Below are 23,582 nucleotides of genomic sequence, written 5' to 3' on the forward strand. Positions count from 1 at the left end.
GCATTGCCCCACCCCATGGCGTTTCCTGATGATGTCCTGGTGTATTCGGAGACCCTAGAGGATCATCTTGAGCATGATCGGGAGGTGTTGAAGCGGATAAGTTCGGCACTGCTGACCATTAACCCAGAGAAGGTGCACGTGTGCTGTCAATACCTGAAGTTCCTTGGCCATGAAATATCGCCCGGGCAGTGTAGGCCGGACAAGGAAAAAGTGCGAGCGGTGATGCAATATCCTCAACCAACAACACTCAAACAGCTGCAGGCCTTCCTGGGACTAGCAGGCTATTAGAAAGGGTTCATACCTCAGTTTTCTATCACTGCACGTCCACTCACAGAACTCCTTAAGAAAAACCAACGTTGGCGGTGGGAGCTGCAGCAAGAGGAAGCCTTTAGAGCACTTAAGCAGTCCCTGGCCGACGATGTTGTTGTAAACTTGCCAGATTTCAACAGACCATTCGTGGTGGAAACAGACGCCAGTGGAGTCGGCATTGCAGCGGTGCTTCTGCAGGCAGCCGAAAGTGATGCTCAACTGCGTCCAATAAGCTTCATTAGCAGGGTCCTCACTGAGGCAGAGCAGCGCTATACAGTGCAAGAATGGGAGTGTCTGGCTGTGGTGTGGGCAGTGGACAAGTTCCGACCATACCTTGAGTTCACAGAGTTTGAGATACACTGTGATCACTTCTCACTGTCCTGGATGTTCACCACAGACCAGGCCTCACCACGTGTAAAGCGTTGGGTTTTGCGGCTGCAAGGTTTCAACTGCAGGATCAAGCACAGGCAGGGTCTTGCAAATGTGCCAGCCGACGCCTTGAGCAGAGCTCCCCTTCAGCACCAGGAAGTTCCAAGCCCGAGTCTACACGAGACGGTGTTCCCTATGGCTGTTCCAGAGCCCAGCCCACAAATCAGCTTTGAGGCAGCTGCTGTAGCATCTGAAGTGGACAACACTACTGTCTTGAGTGATGCAGGGCTCCTCGCCCAGGAACAAGAGCAGGACCCCATACTGTCAAAACTACGAACTGTGATGAAGGGAGGAAAGCTTCCGCCCACTGACAGTGATCAACCTTTGATTAAAGACCTGGCGGAGACGACCGAGATGGAAGAGAGTGGGTTGCTTGTACAGCACCGAGGAAACAGGAAAGTACCTGAACAGGTACTTTCCTGTTCGACGCCACAAGTACCTTCTCGTGGTGATTGATAAGTTCACCAAGTTCATTGAACTTTTCCCATTACGGGCAGCAAACAGCAAGAGTGTGGTGGCCTGCATGATCCAGGTTTTTTGCAGGCATGGCACACCTGTCTCCATTTCAAGTGATAATGGAAAGCCCTTTGTAAGCAGGTTGTGGAAGGGCCTCCTTGAGCATTGGGGCATACAAGACCGACACACTGTTCCGTACCGCCCTACCGGGCAAATGGTGGAGCGCCACAATGGCATTATCAAGCAGTGCCTTAGGGCTTATTCTTCCAACCACAAAGACTGGGACCAGCACATCCCTGAAATTGCCCTGGCCATGCGCACGGCTGAAAGCGTTGTCACGGGCTACACGCCTGCCTTCCTCTGTTATGGCCGGGAGCTGAGAACCCCATGGACACAGGCTGAGGCCAAAGACGACGCTGAGCCTCCTGCGACAGCATACCGTGCAGTTGCTACTGAGGTCTCCAAGTGTCTGCAGGAGGTGCTTGACTTTTCCAGGACACACCAAAACCACATGTGGCGCGCCCAGAAGACTCGCTACGACCAGCACAGGCGGCCACTGACAATACAGGAGGGTGATCTTGTTCTGCTCGAAAGCCACTCCCTCAGCGATGCCACCAAGGGCTTCTCCTCGAAGCTTGCACCCAGGCGTTCCGGTCCCTTTCGGGCAGTGAGACGTGTAGAACAGAATGACTTTGTTTTAGTGGACCCCAAAACGGGTCGTCGCCACGGTGTGAGACACGCAGATTAGCTGACACTGTACCATGACGCTGCAGGCGATGTGTAGTGGTGGCTTCACATTTTGAGGGGGGGAGACCTGTGAGGGTGGCCGAGAGAGGGCGTTACGTGACGGTGTCATCATCATCATCGGGACTTGGCCGAGAGAGGGCACTACGTGACGGCGTCATCATCATCATTGGGACGAGAGTGCTGGGGATTGCGTGTGTGGGGAAGGGGGAGTTCGGCCTGGTTGGGAAGAGTGGCAAGACGTAGCGGTGTGTGGTGTGGGATTTAGGGTTAGCGCGTGACAATGCATAAAGGAAACGGGTTCTACCAACAGGGGTTCAACGTGATGCATTCCTCACTTTTTCGCTGCATTGCTTCTCCAGAATGGAGTTTGAGGCAGCGCTGTCGGACCTGGAAGGCAGCACCCTCCAGGTGCTGGTCAACTCAAAGAGTGGGTCGTCCATGTTCTCCCGTGGCAAGACGTTGGGACGCACACAGGTCAGCCTGGCCAACCTGGATCTCACCAAGGCACTCACCGACTGGTAAGCACCTCTCTCTCACGACTGGCGCCTGTGGTCTTTGACTAAATTGAATTGCTAAATGAGTCTGTACTTATGTTAATATGATCTGCAAGATCCTCAACTTCCTTGTGGACCAAGTTTCTGTGAATAACACATCGCAACAAGCATCTCAGTAGAGTAATTATAAGTGCTCAGGGCAAACGGTACTGTAAAACATGGCTTCTGTATTTTATGTATGAACCAGAATATGATTCATTAGTCTACTAAGAATTGTATGGTCAATAATCTTGCCACTATGGGTTCGTTGTTAGGTTTCAGTTTTGCACTCCGCATGGAAACCTGGGTAGCTGAATCCCAAAGTGAAATCCTAGACTTCAAGGTCTTTTTTTTCTTTATTTTGGCCACATTACACAGGCTTATATGGGCTAAGTACTATAGCGAATTTCAAAACATGTTCTATTTTACCACTTATAGGTTGCACCCTACCATTATTTCTTTATTTAATACCCACAGCGGCCACACAGGCATTATAAGGGGTGGGGGCTACAGGAAGAAAAACATGAAAACTGCAGGTTCACACAAGTTTGTGTAAAAAAAAAAGTAGATCACAGAAGACCAAACATACACAGCTGCATCGAGCATAGCTGCGTCACAAAATGTTGAATGTATTGGGAAAACAAACTAAAAAAAAATTCAGAAGCCACAAAAGTTAATGACAACACAAAGAATAATTAAAGCAATGTGCAGTATTGGCCCAATGCAAGGGCTAATGAAACACCAAAACAAAACAATATAATTTACAATCAAGATACCCTACAGATAATGGTGACTGCCAGGCACCTATTTATAAGGCTGAGCAGTCGGAAGATTCAATCATATTTATTGTATTTTATCAATCATTTTATGCAGTAAAGACCACATCAGTAGAAGAAATTTGTGCAGTTGTGGGAGGAAGCCAATTCCACTGATTGATAGTTCTCGGGAAAAAAAGAGTTTCTGAAGGACAATGTATTGCATTTGTATTCTCTTGTCTTGTATTCATGATCAGTGGGCTGAAATGTAGCGAGGCCGGTTAATGTGTACGTCACGGGGAATTCGAGTAATATAATCCCACTACTATTTGAATTGTTTTGAAATTATTCAATACTAGTTGCTAGGGGTGTACAAATATTCAAAATTTTGAGTGTTTTTCTAATAGTGTTTGCTATTCGATTCGATTGGCACTGGAATTTTACCATTAAAATTCCCAAAGACAAATGCAGTGAATGTCCAATTGGCAGTAAGCCCTTCAGATTTTCAATATGCTTCACCCCATCACCCATACTGCGGCAAAGCAGCCTTTCAGGCTTTGCTATGGTCGGAAGTGTATCGACTCGAGAAAACGCTGGTTCCAGCATGGAGATAATAGATGTGGCAGAGGTGGAGGCTCAATGCATGCTGTTTTAAACCAGAAATTTGGGGAAGGAAGCCTGAAAGATTGAACGCCTGAACATTTTCACCATCCAAAATTTCAGATGTTCATATATGCTGACGTCTATGAGGCAGATTTGGAACTTCGGACTCGAAGGGAGCACTCCTTTGTCTGTTTCATCAGTTGGGCTTCCACAGAAGTTGAGAGGCTGGGGAAATAGCATTTCTGCCTTTCACGTGTAAAGTGTTGTTGGTTACATTTTACACGAATAGCATTTGGCCTGTGTATTTTTCTCATTTTTGATAAGACGACTACAAAACACTACGCCACCAGCGCTTCCATCAGCCTAGCCAAAAGAAACGCCTTCATGTTTCTATCGTAAGAATATGCCCAGGAATCTTCTCCAACGTTTTTTTCTGGAATTCGAAGTATTTTCAAAATACTCTAAAAATATTTGAGAAATATTTTTAAAATATGCAATTTGATTCCCGTTCGCCCTTCAGACTTTGAATTTGCTTCACACATGAAATTTAGCTACTCGTGCAGCTCTTCTAGTTATCATTCACTTTGATTTTGCTTCGAACCAGAAACTATATTTGCCGAAGCCTGATAATGTTTATCGAGCAAGATCACTGCCACGCCAGTTCTCGGAACTGCTATTCAATAACCCCAATGTTCATGAAACGATAATTCTGGTTGTGGTGCCAGAATTCAAATGGATAAACATTACATATTGACCCGTGTCTACATGTGGACAAAAACGATGATGGGGGGATTTAGCGGACACCAGGTAGTGGGCCTCTGGCTTGACGCGAGAACGAAGAAGAAGATCTTGCGACTCAGCTGTTGAGAACACCCTGCTTTCGCTGCCTCAAGGCGCACTTGGGCTTTGTTCGCGTTGTACTGCGACACTGGTGGAGGTGCTGGCCCGCGACCCCGCCTGATGCTCCACACTCCGACAGGGAGCCGTTCATTCAGCCCAAAAGCACTTGTCGACACTCCCGTGCATCGCTTCAGTCGTCGCTTGTGAGGCCTCCTTCCAGAGTTCACCCTCTCACAGGAACACTCTACAAGGCACCGCTCACATCTACCAATGGCCACCGCCAGTCCACAACAGTTACTACGAGACAGTAGTTTGCCAACCCCATCTCAGGTAACCCTTTTTTCACCGCTGGTACCTGATCGCTTTGGTGGTGCAGCACATGAAGATGTCGAAGAATGGCTTGATCTCTATGAACGTGTCGCTAACACCAACCAGTGGTCCCTTAAACAAAGGCTTTCCCGCGCCTATTTTCATCTCGACGACAGCGCTAGAACTTGGTACGAGAACAGAGAAGGCAGTTTGTCAACATGGAGTGACTTTAAAAGAGGGATGATTGACACATTTGCCGATGTCGACCGGCGCGAACGTGCGCAGCATTTACTCGAGCTAAGGGTTCAGAAACCCAATGAAACGGTCGCAATGTTTGCTCTTCCGTAAAGCTGACCCGCACATGACCGGCGACAAAAAGTTGCGCTACCTCATGCACAGCGTTAAAGAGTAATTGTTCGCCGGACTTTAGCGGAAACCGCCAAGCACCGTGACAGACTTCATCAAAGAAGCTACGGCTATCGAACGGGCGCTTCACCTACGATGCCGACAATACGATCGCTTGTCCAGCAGTGCCCACATGCAAGTCGCCGCTACGACGTCTGACAATCAAAGCTCATTGCGCGATTTAATAAGAGAGATTGTTCGCGAAGAGCTGCTGAAGCTGCGGAATCTGGTCACGGAACCACCCACGGCGTCTGTCGCTGAAGTCGTCCGCGAAGAAATACGCCAAGCGTTTTTAACAGCTGATCCTACTGACGATCAGCGACCTATGAGCTACGCAGCCGCGCTTCGCCGCCTGCCGCCCGTTGCGCCGTCGTACCGCCAGCCATCGGCAGCCGTTCCTTGCTCGCCACCACAAGAACAGACACCGCGGCGCCCTGCCATCGCACCGCCTTACGAAATGCCGCCGTACCAAGAGCTGTCTCCCAACGAGACACGGCATTTGCCACATTACGAGCCGTTGCGGCGTCCACAGCTTCGTAAAACAGACGCCTGGCGCACTATAGATAGGCGTCCGCTTTGTTTTACCTGCGGAGGTGTGGGCCACGTTTCCCGCTATTGCTGGCACCCCGTAGATATGTTTCGACCTCTTCGACAATGGTCTGACGATCGATGTGCCAACGACGGCTACGCACCACGCCGGCTACGCACCACGCCGGGACGCTCATTCTCAAGGACCCCCCTTGTCTCAGTCCCATTTTGACAACCGCCGTGCCAATAATGACGACAGTGTGCCTGACTACCAGCCAGGTTTGGGACGTCGACCACGCTCTCTGTCTCCGGCATATTCGCCTTCGTCGCGCCACCGAACTACAGCCGACGTCAGTGGAAGGAGGTCACCAAGTACATGCCGGGGAAACTGAAGGCGGCGACCTCCGGGGGTGAAGTTGCAGGCCGTCAAGGCGACGAAAAAAAGCCGCTGTTACTTGTACCACAGGACGGCGTAAAGCCGAGAAGTTGTAACACCGACGAAACTGTGACCACAGATCTTACCGTTTTGGTAGACGGACAGCAAGTAACAGCCTTAGTTGACACCGGCGCCGACTTTTCTATCATAAGTGAAAACCTTGCCGTACGGCTTAAAAAAAGTGAAGACTACGTGGACGGGACCTCACCTGAGGACAGCAGGCGGCCAGCTGTTGATGCCTGTCGGAAGGTGTACAGCAAGACTCGACATCGGTGGCTCCTCTTTCGTGGCGACGTTCGTCATCCTCACCTCGTGTTGCAAGGACTTGATCATAGAGATGGACTTCTTAAGGGAATATGGTGCCTTCATCAACATCCCGGACCGTTCAATTACATTCCGCAACAGCCCTGGTTTAGTTGACGGTTCAGACGCAATACGCAACACTTTACGTATAATTGATGATGATGTGGTCGTCCCGCCCCGGTCATGCACTCTTGTTTCGGTGGAAGGCCACGAAGCATTTGATGGCGAAGGCATTGCTGACCAAATTGGCTCTCTGCTATTTAGTCATGGAATTTCGGTCGCACGAGGTATCGTCCGTCTCACTGGTGGACGCACGAATTTACTTCTGACGAACTTTAGTGCTGAGCGCCGACACCTTCCGAAGGGCACAGCTATCACTTCGTACGACAATATTGTAGAAATGCGAGGCAGTTTATTTTTGTCGGTATTGGACGAAGCGCCTAATCAAGAACCAGAACCCGTTCTCGATGTTGGCACCACTCTGTCAAAGGACGAGCGACAGAGACTTCTTCAGCTGCTAGCCGAATTCTGCGACTGCTTTTCAACGACATCACGAGTTGGTCGAACACCTTTGACAAAGCACCGAATAATCACCGAGGACACGGTGAGACCTATCCACCAGAACCCTTATTGTGTAGCTTCAAAGGAACGCGAAGCCATACAACAACAAGTCGCGAAAATGCTTGCAGATGACGTCATTCAACCATCACAGAGCCCCTAGGCATCCCCTGTAGTGCTAGCAAAGAAAAAGGACGGCACCCTGCGTTTTTGCGTGGACTACAGGAAGCTGAATGGGGTGACCAAGAAAGATGTGTACCCGCTCCCACGTATTGATGACTCCCCTGACAGACTTCGGCACGCCCGCTACTTTTCTTCCATGGACTTGAGGAGTGGATACTGGCAGATCAAGGTAGACCCAAGAGACCGACAGAAAAGCGCTTTTGTGTCGCGAGATGGTTTATACGAATTTAAAGTCTTGCCTTTCGGTTTGTGCTCCGCGCCCGTGACTTTTCAAAGGCTTATGGGCACGGTACTTTCGGGATTGAAGTGGAAGACGTGCCTAGTCTATCTCGACGACGTTATAGTGTTTTCGACCACTTTTGACGAGCATCTCAAAAGCTGGAAGTTGTTTTACGTGCCATACGGTTCGCGGGCCTAACATTGAAACCAGAAAAGTGCTATTTCTGTTTTCGCGAACTTCAGTTTCTGGGTCACGTCGTCAGCAACGCAGGCGTCCGGCCCGATCCTGGAAAAATTGCCGCCGTCGCACAGTTCCCAGTACCCTCCAATAAGAAGGCTGTCAGACGTTTCCTAGGCCTTTGTGCCTATTATCGCCGGTTTATCGCAGACTTCGCCCGCATTGCGTCGCCACTAACTCGTCTCACAAGAGACGATGTTGCCTTTGAGTGGAAAGAAGAACAGGAGGCTGCCTTTAATGACCTGCGTCAACGTTTTCAAACGCCCCCTGTGCTTGCCCACTTCGACGAAGAAGCCCCAACGATGCTTCACACAGACGCTAGCAGTGTAGGTCTTGGGGCTGTGCTTGTGCAACGGCAAGAGGACACAGAAAGAGTGATCGCCTATGCAAGCCGAACGCTACACGCGCAGAGGCTAACTATTCAACAACAGAGAAAGAATGCCTCGCCGTAGTATGGGCAGTAATGAAATTTCACCCGTACTTGTATGGCCGGCACTTCAAAGTTATTAGTGACCATCACTCCATTTGCTGGTTAACTAATCTAAAAGATCCCACCAGCCGATTAGCGCGTTAGAGCTTAAAACTGCAAGAGTTTGACATGACGGTCGTGCACAAGTCAAGCAAGCGACATATGGACGCTGACTGTCTGTCCCGTTCACCCATTGAGTCGGCAATCCTACCTGAGGAGGAGGAAACGGCATTTCTCGGTGTCCTCGACACGACCGCCATTGCGCAGCAACAACGTGATGACACTGAGTTGCTTGGCTTAATTAACTACTCGGAGGGCAGATCTCAGAAGGTGCCAAGAGTTTTCGCAAGAATGTTGTCATCGTTTTGTTTGCGGGGCGGAGTACTTTACAAAAGAAACTTTTCGTCGACAGGATCCGCCTATCTGCTCGTCATACCAGCAGCCCCTCATACCCAAGTACTCAAAGCATGCCACAACGAGGTGACCTCTGGCCATTCGGGTTACATGAGAACGTTGGCCAGAGTACAGCAAAGGCATTACTGGCCGAGACTAACCACAACCGTGAAGCACCACGTTCGTACCTGCTCGACTGCTAGCGACGCAAGTCACCACCGACTAAACCAGCTGGCCTCCTGCAACCCGTGCAGGTCCCAACAGCTCCATTCTACCAGGTAGGCATGGACATTTTGGGTACACTTCTTATTTCTACTGCAGGGAACCGCTGGGTTATCGTCGCGACGGATTATCTGACCCGTTATGCCGAGACAAAGGCTATCCAGAGAGGTACAGCAGCGGAGGTGGCAAGATTTTTCATCGAAAATATTGTACTGAGGCATGGTGCACCAACCGTCGTGATCACAGACAGAAGAACGGCATTTACGGCAGCTCTTTTGGATCACGTCCTGATGCTGCGTGGAACAACGCATCATAAGACCACTGCCTACCACCCACAAACAAACGGGCTGATGGAGCGTCTGAACAAAACCATTGAAGACATGCTTTTGATGTACGTAGACATTGAACACGAAAATTGGGATGAAATCTTGCCATACATAACGTTTGCGTACAACACGGTCAAGCAAGAAACGATCCGCATGACCCCGTTCAGCCTCGTTCATGTACGAGAAGTACGAACTATGTTAGATGCGATGCTACCGCACGAAAGTGATGACATCGACCCAGACGCCAACACGTTTACGGAACGCGCGGAAGAAGCTAGACAACTGGCACGTTTACGGATCCGCCAGCAGCAAGAGTACGATGCAGGCCGCTACAATGCTCACCGCAGAGCAGTTGTCTATCAAACTGGTGACAAAGTATGGATTTGGACACCCGTACGGAAACAAGGACTATCAGAAAAGCTCTTAAGAAGATACTTTGGGCCATACCGAGTGCTGCGACAACTGAGTGACGTCACTTACGAAGTCGTTCCCGACAATTCGTGTAGCACTAAGCGTCGCCAGCACCGTCCTGAACTCGTTCACGTAGTGCGCATGAAGCCTTACGTCAGCGAGTGATTGCACGAGACTTATCTTTTAACAAAAACTGCATTTTTGACTTCGCCTCGGGTTGATGCTCTTTGAGAGGGAGGCAAATGACCCGTGTCTACATGTGGACAAAAACGATGATGGGGGGATTTAGCGGACACCAGGTAGTGGGCCTCTGGCTTGACGCGAGAACGAAAAAGAATATCTTGCGACTCAGCTGTTGAGAACACACTTCTTTCGCTGCCTCAAAGCGTTCGCGTCATTTGTTCGCGTTGTACTGCGACAATATGTACTCCTGTGATGCAGCAGTCACGCCAGGTTATCATCAATTGTAGGTAGGCACCAACTGCTGAAGTTGATTTAAGTAGCAGTGTCCAGAGCTACCAGCCTCGCGAGCACCAGCACTTCATATCGGCTTATGGCTTCTGGTGTTGCTAATATCCATGTTGGTGTTGGCACCGTTATGCAGGTGTAAACAACTGGTTATATAAATCGTATGTTGCTCTTTAACGAAGTCCTCTGCATTCATTTGTACGTATCTTTAGTGCCACTTTGTAACATTTCGCTCAATAAAAAAATTAGTACACAGGCATCTTCCACCTGCATGCTTTGCATAATATCGATTCCCAATGCATGCGTTGGGTATGTTGAAATTCCTTTTTCTCCTTTTTTGGGTTTTGCAGAGAGTGAGCTAAGCGTACTCAAACATGCTGCCTTAGTCCACTTCATGAAATGCTGGTTCCAGTGACATTTCATCACTTGCATGCATAGGTAATTTATGTAATACTGATGTCACATGGGCACTTTTGAACGCAGTCAGGGTATATCTGAATCCATATTTCTTCATTACGGTCAGCAATTGCCACTGCTCTATGGTCCAAACTCATCTCGATCGAGTTTGGTGCAGACGTGTGTGAAACCACAGTGTGAGAGCCATATCTCAATACACAGATTGCGACCGGGCCTGATCATGATTAAAAATTGCCAGGTAGAAGCACCCGATCCGAATCGAGCCGAATACGGATTGGCCCCGATCGTGTTCAAGATCGCCCGTGTGAAACCAGTATTATAGTTTTTCTGGAGGCCCAACTTATCATGCAAGTAATTTTCATCTCTTAGACGTGATTAAAAAAAAATAACTGTGTGTAGTAAAAAAATTTAACATACCAAAAATATTAATGTTGCGCATCTTTTGGCTTTCTTGTAGGTACGAGCTGGAGCCGGATACCTAGGCTGTTGTCGTCACACCAGTTGTGGCACCATTTGTTTTTGTTTCTTGGTCTTTTCAGTGTTGTGCAGGAATATTTGACTGACTGAAAGTCCATCACACAAGAAAACTGTCCGTCACACAAGAAAATTGTGTCGTTGTTGTTATTTCTGTTTTTTTTCCAGTGTCTTTCTTGCACTTAGCAATGGCATCTGTGAGCAGGAAAAGAACTTATGCCGATGCTGCAGCGATAGATTATATTTACAATTGCATGTCACCTAAGCCTACTACGTAGAGTCGTGCGCTTTCAGAGCTTGCAGCGTGGCTTTCAGGATAGTAATAAGTTTTTGTGAGCACTGAATCAATTATCACTTAAGAATGCAGAAGTAATTACTATGTAGAAATTTCATAATGACGCTTGTAAATAACACCTGGCTTCTAATGCTCACTTTTCCTGGCTGATGGATTTTTGAATGTCTTTCATTGAGGTACAAGACTGAGCCTTTTTGAAAATTTTACATCTTACGGATATACTGATATATTAATCGCATGAAGGAAAACTTAAGGGGCACATATATGCTTCTTTCTTTTTTATGAGATCTTCTGGAAAGCGCACATAGTGCATTATGAACTTTACTAATTGTGTGCAGTGAAAAAGTGACGTCCAGCGATTGTGCCATTACTGTGAATTTATGTTGATTGTAATGCTCTATCCAGCATATTCTCAATATTTTGTGTAGTTGCACGGCTACTTAGTGCCGGAAGATATATCTGAAAGAAAGCCCTTTTAAGTGTTTTGATAGTTTTTGTTAAGGTCGGGCTTACGTTTAGGCAACCGCAGTGTTTTCGATTCTCTGTTGTACTTATTGTCACAATTGTTTATCACACTGTTGATTATGTTTATGTTGTTCCTTTATAGTAAGACTCAATACAACTTGTTCTTTGCAGCTTTCGTAGAAAACTCTGTGTCGATGTCTGCATTGAAATGCAGCGGTTTGTTGTGACGCTGTCTTACCTTTTGCTGCGGTGGTTTGATTACAGAGTGTCGAGAGCCGTTTGCCGGAATAACTTTGAGTCAACTTAAACTGTACGATTTCCCTGTGTGCGATTTCTGTGAGTTACTTCATAGGGAGTGTACCATTTTCACTTTCTAAGATGCTCAATGATTTTATCACAAGGCTGTGAATATTGCAGCGTGATGGGCATTGTCTTGACAAAGCCCTGGTGTCATTGAGTGGATTTCTCTAATGATAATTTTCCTCCCAAGGGCGGGCGAATCGAATTGGAATGAAAAGGATGCAGTAAAAGGTGTTGAGATTAGGAAGAATGTCGAACTTCCTGCATACAGCCCTTGTTCACAAAAGCAAACAAACTGGTAGTTTCGACCTTTTTGGTTTTAGCTGCCATGCCCTTGCTTTATAGCCAAGTTATAGTGCACTAAGTGCAGTATGCAAATTGCTTTGTTTACTAATATCTAAGCACACATGCTGCAGCTCGGTCTCATTTTTTTTTGTATCCACTATTATGTAGTAAACTTTTACTACAATTCTATGTTTCAAAAACTTGTTCTGAAACCAAGAACCATTTTATTTCAGTGTAGCAGTATGCTATAATTTTTAATGAATGCATTGTTTTTCCTAATAATTACTCCAGTCCAAAAAATTTAAGGATGCTATGTAGGTTCAGTAGGTGTGCTTACTTCTGAGAAAATATTCTGTAATGTGCGCACATTATATTGTAATCAATATTACTTTATGTGGCTACATTTCTTGAAAGCTTTTTGGTTTTTACGTTGATTATTTGTAATGTTCCTGTTTTTTCTCTCCCCTGAACCCTCGCATGAACTGAATGTGGTGAGCCTCCATGTTAGTATCCACACAATTGAAAAAAAAAAAAAAAAAAAAAAATGTGGGTTTTTATGTATAAGCATAAGCAAATGTTTGGCGACCATTCAGTGCCACAAAGAATTTTTTCACTCGAAAGACTGCATTGGTTGAAAACTAAGTGGCCTAGCCAAAGTATGTTTGACCAGTGTAATGTATTGAAATGATCTTATGCTGTGAATCTGTGCTAAACGATGTTTTTATTTTTCACCGGTGCCATGGTCCCAGAACTATTGCTTATGACAGAACTGTTCTTTTATCTTGATTTTAAATTGAGGAGCACTTTTTCTCTTCTGTTGGTACTATGTGCTTGCATTTTTTTCTAGTCATTTGTTAACTTTCGTTGTTCAACAACTGCTGCTTGTGCTACGCTTTTTATCCTTTTTTTAATAACCCAGTGATCCGAAGCGAGATCGGAATAAGCACAAGAATGCGGAGAATGAGCACTTTTTAATTGTTGAAGCGACCTGTGTGTGTTTCTTGTGTTGTGTGTGTATGCGAGAAAAAAAAAACACTGCCTTTTTTTATTTCGTCTACATTTTTCTTTTTTTAATGGGCAGTACTGAGTTGACACCCCGCCCTCCTGATCCACTTTGTAGATGGTTGAGTGATTTGAAAAGGTTGTGCAGTGTTTATATTATCTCTTCTTTTTTGTTTGTTTGTCAATTAGTTGAGGATTTAGCAAACCTTGTGTGTTAGCTATTCGGCTTTTTGAATTTCATTGAACTGTTCAATGCTGTTCAAAATGGCCCATTTTTGACGGCAGTCTGTGCATTCTACAGAATACACAGAACCCCAAGGTATCCAATCGGTGCCCCCACTCGGCCCCATTGAAGGGTCATTGACCCTTCCTCGTTTCTCTGTGTGCTCATTTACCATTCGTAATGTGTGAATGCACTCGGGTTATATCACGGGTCTCTAGTGCAAGGAATTAGATGAATTTACGGTATCGTTTAGGGGAAAGCGACTTTTATGTCCTTATCCCTGACCAGTGAAACCCAGTGTCTCCAAAGTAGTGTTGATGCTACTGTACCTTGCATGGCATTGCTATTGCAGTGAAAGCTGTCACCTGTTGCTGGTGTTATGTTTGCTCCTTCGTGCATGTCTTATGGGTGACCGCACCTGAGAGAGGTGGACGTGGATAGGAAGTTGTGGAGGAGTTGGCTAGTTGTATGCAGAAAATACAGCTACATGATAGTGCATGGCGGCCTCAACAGATGGCATGTTTGCTCTGCCCATTTTGTGTAAGACAAAGCAGGAACAAATGAAGCAGTTTAGCCACGTTTCGTACGTGCCGAAATAAGTGCCGGCAGCACCAGATGATTTGAAGAAGAGGAATAAGCCATGCATGCTCTATGCCCTTTTCTTGTTCACTGCAGTGTTGGAGCTTATTTCGGTGCAGCAGAAAAATTTCAGAGCAAATACGGCTGCTAAGACCCATCTAGGGTGGCTATGCAGGATACTGGTTTTCGTATACACTCTTCCCAGTGTCCCTGCATTTTTTCGTGCATGACGCCTAAAAGAGACATCTGTCATCTCTGCGGATGACGCACGTAAGCACTTCTTATAGCTACGATATGATCGTACTGCTTATAAGACCTGGTTTGCTCTAAGGGTGTTACAGCGTGAAAAGCAGACAAAGGTGAACTAGTATGAAAGAGTGAATTTGCTGGCTAGAGTTGCATAGGCCGTCAAGGCAACATTGGCATCATTAAAATGTGCTGGAGTACCACAAGCCTTCAGTATGTTCACAAGAGGGTAATGAGCAGCAGCGAGAAAATTGCGGTGCGGTAATGCGAACACATTCTGCCAAGGCAAGAGTAGGACTGCAAAATGGTTTGTCTAAGTACCACACATACATTAATAATTTCTCTCGCTGTGTTTGCTCTTGGTACTTCAAGCTTAAGTGAAAAACATGAACTGCCTTGGTCTCGCAGAGGCAGCATAAAATAGTGTGACATTCTGAATGCGCATTACGTGGCGTCTCTTGCAGTGTAGGAGTAGAATGTTTAAGATGTTCAATAGAAGACCTCGAAACCATACTTGCCTAATACCTCCTGCCTGCTGACTGTGGCTGTGCTCTTTCTTGTCCCTACACTGTTCTTTGCAGTGTTGTAGTCGCTGCCTTTCTATACGATGTTGTGCCTGCCATACTGCCTCTCCCTGCATTGCTGTTGCAATTGTTTCACTGGGAAGGTCACTTCTATTCTGGATACAAAAGTACAGAGCTCTATGTAAAGGGAGAAACGATTTATTGTGCAGAAGTTTAGAGTAAATAAAACTGCAATACCCAATTGTAAATTCTATGCTATCATAAGGATTGGTCACTGCTTTGCCAAAAGCAACAAGGATTATATGTACTCGGCGGTTCAGCTTTAATCAGCGCATTTGGTCAGTTTATCGAAACCTGAAAACTTAGTGTGCCTAAATTGCATCGCTAATAGAAGAATTGAAGCTCCACAAGCACGTGTGTATGCCTGAATTGTGGAAAAGAACGATCGTAAACAAGAACAGTTGCCTAGTATGCGTCACTGTACTCCCTCGAGCAGTTATCATTGCAACCTCTTAACCTCTGCTTACTTGGAGTCTAGTGTTGTACAGAGAGTTGTTGATGCACAAGAGCTTAAACTGGTTTGACTTGTTCTTAGCTCTGAAGATTCTAGCGAATTGTTTGAAAGCTTGCGCATTTTAGGAAATTAGTTCGTTATGACAACAAGCATGTTGCCCCATTTGAACTACAAGAGCCTACTTTCCCCGAAGCATTTGTAGCAAGCTAGTGGTAAACGTTTTTCTGCCTGTCGTATATAGAAGTGACTGCATGTTTCTGCTGCGAGACCATGGTTTATATCGCTAGTCTTTACAGGCCTATTCTAATGGGGGTGTAATGCAAAAATGACCCCAGTCATGCTTTAGGAGCAAGCTAAGAAAATCAGTGCTAATGAGGTATAATCACGAGCAAGGGCTGTCATGACCATCATGGGTCATAACATACGTTTCGCTGAGATGTTTTTCATCAACCGTTCAAGTGGAAATAATAATGGGAGTGCAAGAAGTGTTTCAAGATGTGAAATCTAGTTCATGTTGGGGACATTTTCGATGTTCCAGAAGTATAATCAATTGTTTGACTAAGCTCCGAGCTTGAAATGTTGCAAATGATGTCATTTGCTTCTCCTCCTATGGGCCGAGGAAGTGTCGGCCTTCGATATTCGTGCCATATTAGGAGCTTCAACAAAAACTGCGCATTGAAGCTCCCATCTCGAAGCTTTCCTAGTTTTCGTGCGTGTCATTGCACAAGTAGCATGTTCTTGTGCTGTTTGATAGAAATATAGCGCACATTTTTTAAAAATGCTATTGCACAATCAAAAGACTGAGGTTCGTTGTAACCCAAGTGGATTGTAAACCGGTTGACTTGCTGTTGTTTGCCAGCGTTTTGCATGGCGAGCTTGTGCGATTGGTTTCGAGTGCGAATCGGGTCTCCAAGTGTTTTCAAATAAAGGCAATTTCGAAAGCGCCCATCTTCTTCTTTTCTGCTCTGAAGAATACGCATACCACCACATACCGCAGTATTTAAACCAGGTGTACCAGGTGTACGTTGTAATTGAGGATCTATGACGATCTCAAAATAGCTTTATTGTTTCCCACATGATTTTAGTCATTTGTTTTAGACTCCAAGCTATTCATATTGAGACTTTTTAAGCCTGGGTAATAAAATCGTACATTCAGCTTTAAACGATGTATTTTTTCGTGTGTATTTTATGCAATTTTGTTACAATTTGTTTGTAACTTCTGGTAGGTCCTTCTTACTCAATGCTCATATGCCCTGTTTAAGCTACATTCTAGTAATGAATGAATTGCTGCAAAATTTAACGTTCAAACCTGGCATATGCTGATGCTAGGCAGTACTTCTATAATAGCAATTTAAACAAAGTTTTGAGCATTATGCTGTTTGTCATTTTTTCTTTAAATGTAGGAACATTTGCAATGCGTAGTGGTGCATACATATGAAACATTTGTAGCCTTGGGATAGTGCATTCAAGGTGATGTGGCAAAAAGATGTTGACAACCAAACACCTTTGGGTTGTACAGGCACTGTAAAAATGGTAATTAACTTCCTACGACATTGTGCGCAGATACTGCTTGGCAAAGGTCACGATCTGCTTTTCAGCATTGTCACTTAGTATTGACCTTACTGTGCTGCACGATATTGACCTCCCAAAAAAAGCACCTTACTGGCAAAGTTAATTTAATTTGCAGTGAATATTGGATAAATTCACTACTGATAAGGATATTTGTCAATTGTAGTTCACCACGACATAACTTCATGGTTAGCTGTTGATGACAAAAAAGTAGATCATAACTGCCATTACCAAATGACAATTCATTATGAATTTTTTACAGCCTAAGCTGTTATGAGCTCAAAACAAATAAGCGACATAGTAGTCCACAGCTGCCACATGTGTCTGTCAAAGCTACGACGTGTGAGAAAAAGTCGATGTGGGATTGAAATGCAGGCACTCTGCATGGCAGTCAAGTACTCTAGCACAAAACAACACCGGTGCTTGAAACTGCCCAGTAGAAATAGCCTATACAGACATGTCAACTCAGGAATGTCATGTTGACAAATGTAATATTGCACGGCCGGACAGCATGAAATCGCACTTGGCATCACACCATGCGACTTGCTTAATGAGTGTGTGGCTTGAAGTTTTCCACCCATTGCGAAAAATTCGGCCATAATGCATCATCAGTCACAGCGTAAACAAAGAGTGCTATGTAGCTGTGTGTGTTGCCAAAAAGTGCTATGCAGTGCGTATGTTGTAAAATGATGAATTAAGATGCAGTAGGAACTTCTCCAATTTGCAAATAGGCCACGGTATATAGTGTAGTGGGTATATTGTAGTTTTAATGAAAACTAACAAACAGAAGGCCAAGAAAAGAACAGGGGATGTTAATTGTAGCAATTATGATGTAAATCTGAACAGAGTATAATGAACTGAAAGATAACTGGGAGGGACCAAACCCGTAACCTTTGAATACCATATCCCATGCTCTTCGAACGTGTTATTTGAAAGCCATAAGTTCCTTCCCTACCAGTGGCAAGCTATCTTTTTGTGTACTTTATCCTCTTCACACTTACATCATAGTGCCTTTCTTGTCCATTAGTTCTCATTAATGTTGTGCTTCACAGAAAGAAATGTGCGCTTGGAATTTTTCTTCTATACTTGTAGTATAATCGGTCAGTGCTTGTCCTGTGAGATTGGTCTTCACTGTCTTCACGTGGTTTTTCGCAGCTTTCATCTCAGATACTATGAACCATGACTGCTAGATAAAAAAGGGGCCAGCAGCCATGCTATGAACAAATTTGTCCACCAGGAAACTACGTTACTTATACTTGTGATGGTCACTAGGAGAGAGCTCACAATGGGCTTTTGAAAGGTTGCTCCCTCAGCTATCGCTGTGCCCATAAGGAGGCGAACTCACTCGCGAGTTGACTCGCTCGTACTGACTCACACTCAGATCGAGCTGCGAGTCCAAGTGAGTCCAGGAGATTTTTTGGAAAGTTTCAGTCCAAGTGAGTATGGTTGAAGGAAATTGTAGCAAGCTAGTGGTAGCAAGCTAGTGGTAAACGTTTTTCTGGCAAGTGTAAGTCCGACTCAACAGAAGTTTTGGTGAGCGTCAGTTGGAGAAAGTCCAAAGCACAAGATATTAATGCAATAGCATTAAAGAGCTCATTTTGCGAAAATTCCAGCATCGCCGTTAGTGTCGGTTGTGAGTGAAAAATCATCTTATGCGTGACCAACAAATCGAGAATGATGCAAATAAAATAAATAAATGATAAAAAATCCTGGAGCAGAGTGTGCATCGAACCAGTGCTGTTTGGGTTCAAGTGGGGATAGAACACAAGTCGTTTGCATGGCAAGCGGATGTTCTACCTTAGGCCATGCCTCTGCTTGTTAAAACAGTGAAAAGAACTTACGGTAGCGTTTGGCACGAAATGAAGACGAGAGATGGACAAGCCCTTGTCCATCTCTCGTCTTTATTTCACGTTAAAAAAGCTACCGTAAGAATGAACCAACTCGCCCAACAAGTCACTTTACTGAAGAACTTCCTCTGCTTGGAATGCAGTGAAAGTAGCTTTCATGCTTCACTAACACATGCGTCCTCTATACATGCTTCACAATGCAACATGAAATATTGCAGTAATAACACGTGGTACAAGCGTCCATTGCCAATGGGCGTCGGAGTATGCGATTATTATAATGGCTCCGCGGTTAAAAGCCGGCACCCCACTACAAAAGGCACACAGGCTACTGTGCCTATTCCCTTAAGGCCACGTAGCGGGTGCATAGCAATTTCAAAAAGGTTTCATGCACTAAGTGTTTAAAGTACAGGTGCCCTAAAGGCGAAGCATTAGGGTCCCCTAATTTTTATTTCTTGAGCGAGTCCCACTTCTTTTTGCAACCTATGGTGACATCTACTCATCTTCAGCATTACTATCAGCCTCACCTAGTTTAATGGTATACTCACGTCTATTCGCATGTATTTTAAAGATTTGCGCACCCCTACGATGTCTTCTTGAGCATGAATGATGGGCACTTTCAACGAATGAAGGAATGAAGCCATTCTATAGCCAAAAACAATTGGTTTATTTCACTGCACAGACTAGAAGGTGATACACAGGGTTTCCTCGAGAGAAAAAAAAAGAACAAATTTGCTTGCTACTATATAAAGTGAGAGAATGTTGCAAGAGGGAGCAACAGACCAAAGGAGGAACAGGCACTCCGAAAGTTGAAAAAAATTTTTGTGTTTCTAAAGTTTGCAGCAACAACTCGACTTGTTCGCGAGGGCAACAACACTGCCGTCTTGCAAGTTCAGACTGAAACAGCGATTATACTCAACTGCTTTCATAGTGTGCACTAGTCTTGTACAGTTACACACCCGGCACTGAAACGATATAGGAGAACAAGCAACTCTGGCAATACGGCATATGCCAGTGAAGAGGAAAAGTTACACTCAACAAACACCAATGACTGTTCTTAGGTGTGCAGAAGACAAATGAAATAAGAAAAGAAGAAGGCACAGACAATGCAGACAAGCCATCTTGTTCTGTTCTTTTTTTTCTTTCTAGCCGCTTTTCTGTGTCTTCCAACTGACCGTGCCTTCCCTCACATGATGCCATCTATTCCCTGTTGTGAAATCCAAAATTCGAAGAACAACCTGGTTGGCATTTCCTCTAGAACACTTTGTAGGTGGCTCCTAGCAATCATGTGTCACTTCAACTGCAAATATGCCTTGTCCACGTTTCTTACAGAGGGCTGCAAGCTTGTTCTATATTTTATTATTTTTTTTTCACTTTAATATCCTAACTGGCACCGACAAAGCGTATCCTAGGCCTAAGCTCCCTGAAAACAATCGCTGGTCCCTAGCTAGATAAGTCATATGCAGGCACCAGACGAATACATGGAACACATGCCACCATTTTTTTAAGATAAACGTGCCAGCCGCAAACCCGCAGCGCTTGGGTTTCCACTGCACAGAACAACGCATTGCGACAGGAGCCAGACGATGCGCTACCTCCACCCTTACAACTTGAACTGCCATGATCCGACTATTCTGCAACGCGAAAAAGCGAAGAACACGCATGTGCCCGACGTTTCGTACCATGCTTGGCAGCAGCAAAACGAGATAGAGGGCGTGATGGTGGATGATCTGCAATCTGGTTCTTGCGCAAATAAAAAAAAAGAAAACAAGGAGCCGTCCGTGACACGGTGGGCTCGACAGTTCTAGCTGAATCCAGGGGTGACGGCCATGCCCAGACGGCTGGCCACCTTGCCCTGTGCGGCGGCGGCGTCTCTCAAGGACAGCAAGTGGGCCAGCTCGGCTTCGGTCTGGGCGAGTGAGATGGCCTTCTCGAAGAGCTCCAGGCCCTCCTTCAGGAAGCCCCTGCGGTTGCACAAAAACGCGGCTATGCAGAAACGACAACAATTCACAGATCGACACCCAAACAAGACTATGCCAGGAAATGAGCCAGGAGATCTGGAAATATCTGAATGGGAATGGGCCATTAATTAGGAGAGAGTTTCAGGCAGCACACACATAAAGTGGCTTACTAAACTTGAGTTCTTTCATATGCTCGTCTTACTTGGTGTAGCTCTTGAGGACAAGCCCAGCCAATGAGGTCTTCTATGACTGGATGTCCTCCAGTGATTAGTTATTCGCACTGCTAGTGTGCAAAGGAATGAAAGGAGTGCAAATCCACAAACACTGAACAGTCAAGCATTGATAGAAGGAATAAAGATATATTGAGCATGAGCTCGAGCACTGGAAGTGCTTGAGCAGACTGTTGTGCTTAGAGGAGTGGTGGCAGAAAATTCGTGCACCTCTGTTTTTTGCTCTCAATCAGTGGCTACTGACTCTAATAGCAGCAACAAAACTCACTTGCCCCAGCGAAGACAAATGTTTAATTATGTCTTGCGACCTGAGGCAGTTTCGAATTACAAAGAACCCTCGGAGCCCTATGGCGCAGTCTGCCCACTTATCGACGAATACTACCCTATCATGTGACCACAAAAGCCAGTGATGTCACTGGCCAGCTTCTGTTATGTTGTCAGGGCTGCTGTTTCATCTGCTGCACTGAGCGCTGCAAGTGCTTATTTTGTCGATCATCAAACTATGTTACTTATCCGGCTTGAATAAGAACAAAGGAGCGAAATCAGTTGAAAATCAGTCGAAAAAGCTTGATTTGGTTTGAGAATCATGACTGTGGCTTCAGTTTTGTTCTTCTTGTCGTGCCACAGAGGTGCCGTTTCTTGTGAGGCAGTGGCAGAAGTACGTGTCCTGAAAAATTTTCACTCCGTCCATTTGTAAAGTAGCAGGCTGTGAAGTGACAAAGGGAGCATTAAAATTACCACACTGGCACTCTGTAACAGTGTGCAGGTATAACATGTGAGTGGCGTATTGTACACTTTACTGACTTCTAATGACACTCAAACCTCGATATAACGAACCCAGATATAACAAAATATTGATAATAACCAAGTAAATCCAAATAGTCTTGTAATAAATATTGTGTTGAGAATGTACTTTTATAAATAATTTTTGGATTAACGAACTTCTTTTGCATAGGATGCAATGTTGTTATAATAAGACTTGAGTGTAGATTAGGAGAGCTGCATCCTAAAAGCATACCAATCCCACGAATGCACATTGGAGTGCCGATGCAGTTACCAGTCCACTACGCAGTACAATCCCAGCAGTAGACAGAGAGCTTTAGTTGGTCTGCAGGCTTTCTAACGTTTGCAGATACAGTCAAACCTCGTTATAACGAAGTTGAAGGGGGTAGTAATTACTTTGTTATAGTCATTAGTTAAGTATAGCCAATATTCATTTGTACTGACAATTAACCAGTAAGAGAGAATGTACTTGCCATCGAATATCACAGCTGCCCTCCGCGCAGAGAACAACGGTCGTTGGAAGGCAAAAAACTAGCAAAATAATAAAGAACAATGCACTTCAGCACACAAGCTGACAGATCACTTCGAAGAAAAATAGTCCTAAATAGATTTTCACGGACTCTTCCTCACGCGGATGACTGCTTTTTCAGCTGCAGCAGCTATTTCAAGTCCATCCTTGCCGTCATCCTGAGCACCAAAGAAGCGGCACAGTAGGTCTGTCGCATCCAGCGCTAGTGTGGGCGTTGGTACGTTGGGTTCGCCAACATTAGGCTCCGGGGTGTCGACACATTCGTCGCTGTCGTCATGCACGCCCGTCACCACGGGCCCAATTTTCGCATCTGACAACTCTTCGGTTGTCACCGTGTCCGCATTGGCGCCAACGTGCATGCAGAAAGTGTTGCAGCCAGGCACAACGCCGGCGTCAAAGAGAGCGTTCCACAACGTCTGGGCCTGATTTGCCCGCGGTACCCACACGTCGCCGAAATCTTAGGCCACTTTTTTTTTTCTTGATGACAGACTAAAGGACTTTCAACACTGCCGACTTCTGCTCGATTGTTATATTTTTGACCTTAAGTTTGCCGCTGCCGTTGTCCATCTCGTGTTTAGCGGCAGAAACTGATAAAGGTGGTGTTGCTCTTTCACAGCAAATGACAAAGAAGAAAGCCACAATCTTCACCGCCCCAGCAGCGCGCGAGGCCCCAGCGCGGAGCTGAAGGGGAGAAGGAGGTCAGATGCGCGTGGAAGTCAACAAGTTCTACAGGAAAGGGGAGGCCGGCTGATGCGCACGCTCGCGCGAGTTGCTGCGCGGGCGAGTCCGTTAGTTCCAGAGAAGAAGGGAAGCGGGGAGACTCGCTCCCACACGCGTGTTGGCAAGCGGCTCCCAGGAAGCGCAAGGCGCGAGATTTTAATTACCGCGGCCGTGATGAGACGTAAACCGTCGCGCACCCTATAAGATATTGAGAATTGACGTATATCAAAATGATCAGTAGATGCTCATTGTGGACGAAAAATGGTTCGTTATATCCATTGTTGGGAAATTTTCACTTCGTTAAAACGAGGTTATACATGGGCATCTATCATAATTTCAAGGGGAATTATAATTGCTTTGTTATATCCATTAGTTCATTATATCCTACTTCGTTATAACGAGGTTTTACTGTATCGAGTAACCAGTTGCTGACGGCTGCTACTGCAGCAACAGTGGAATCGGTAGCGACCTCTTGTGACATT

General features: G+C 45.5%; 2 protein-coding genes across 4 annotated transcripts in view; one reads left to right on the forward strand and one right to left on the reverse strand.

The window, feature by feature from the left end:
- The window catches only part of LOC119172430 (extended synaptotagmin-like protein 2), an 86,453-nt gene extending 74,995 nt beyond the window's left edge, over nt 1–11,458 (forward strand). For both annotated transcript variants that reach the window (XM_075893798.1, XM_037423534.2), the window contains 2 exons: nt 2,301–2,459; nt 11,015–11,458. In XM_075893798.1, the coding sequence (XP_075749913.1) occupies nt 2,301–2,459; nt 11,015–11,039 (184 nt within the window). In that variant the 3' untranslated portion in view covers nt 11,040–11,458. The remainder of the gene's footprint in view (nt 1–2,300; nt 2,460–11,014) is intronic.
- Nucleotides 11,459–20,251: 8,793 nt separating this feature from the next.
- Tom70 (translocase of outer membrane 70) overlaps nt 20,252–23,582 on the reverse strand; it is a 48,517-nt gene continuing 45,186 nt past the window's right edge. For both annotated transcript variants that reach the window (XM_037423536.2, XM_037423535.2), the window contains exon 11: nt 20,252–20,841. In XM_037423536.2, the coding sequence (XP_037279433.2) occupies nt 20,682–20,841 (160 nt within the window). In that variant the 3' untranslated portion in view covers nt 20,252–20,681. The remainder of the gene's footprint in view (nt 20,842–23,582) is intronic.

The sequence above is a fragment of the Rhipicephalus microplus genome, chromosome 4 (assembly GCF_043290135.1).
Source record: "Rhipicephalus microplus isolate Deutch F79 chromosome 4, USDA_Rmic, whole genome shotgun sequence".
In the NCBI taxonomy this organism is placed as follows: Eukaryota; Metazoa; Arthropoda; class Arachnida; order Ixodida; family Ixodidae; genus Rhipicephalus; species Rhipicephalus microplus.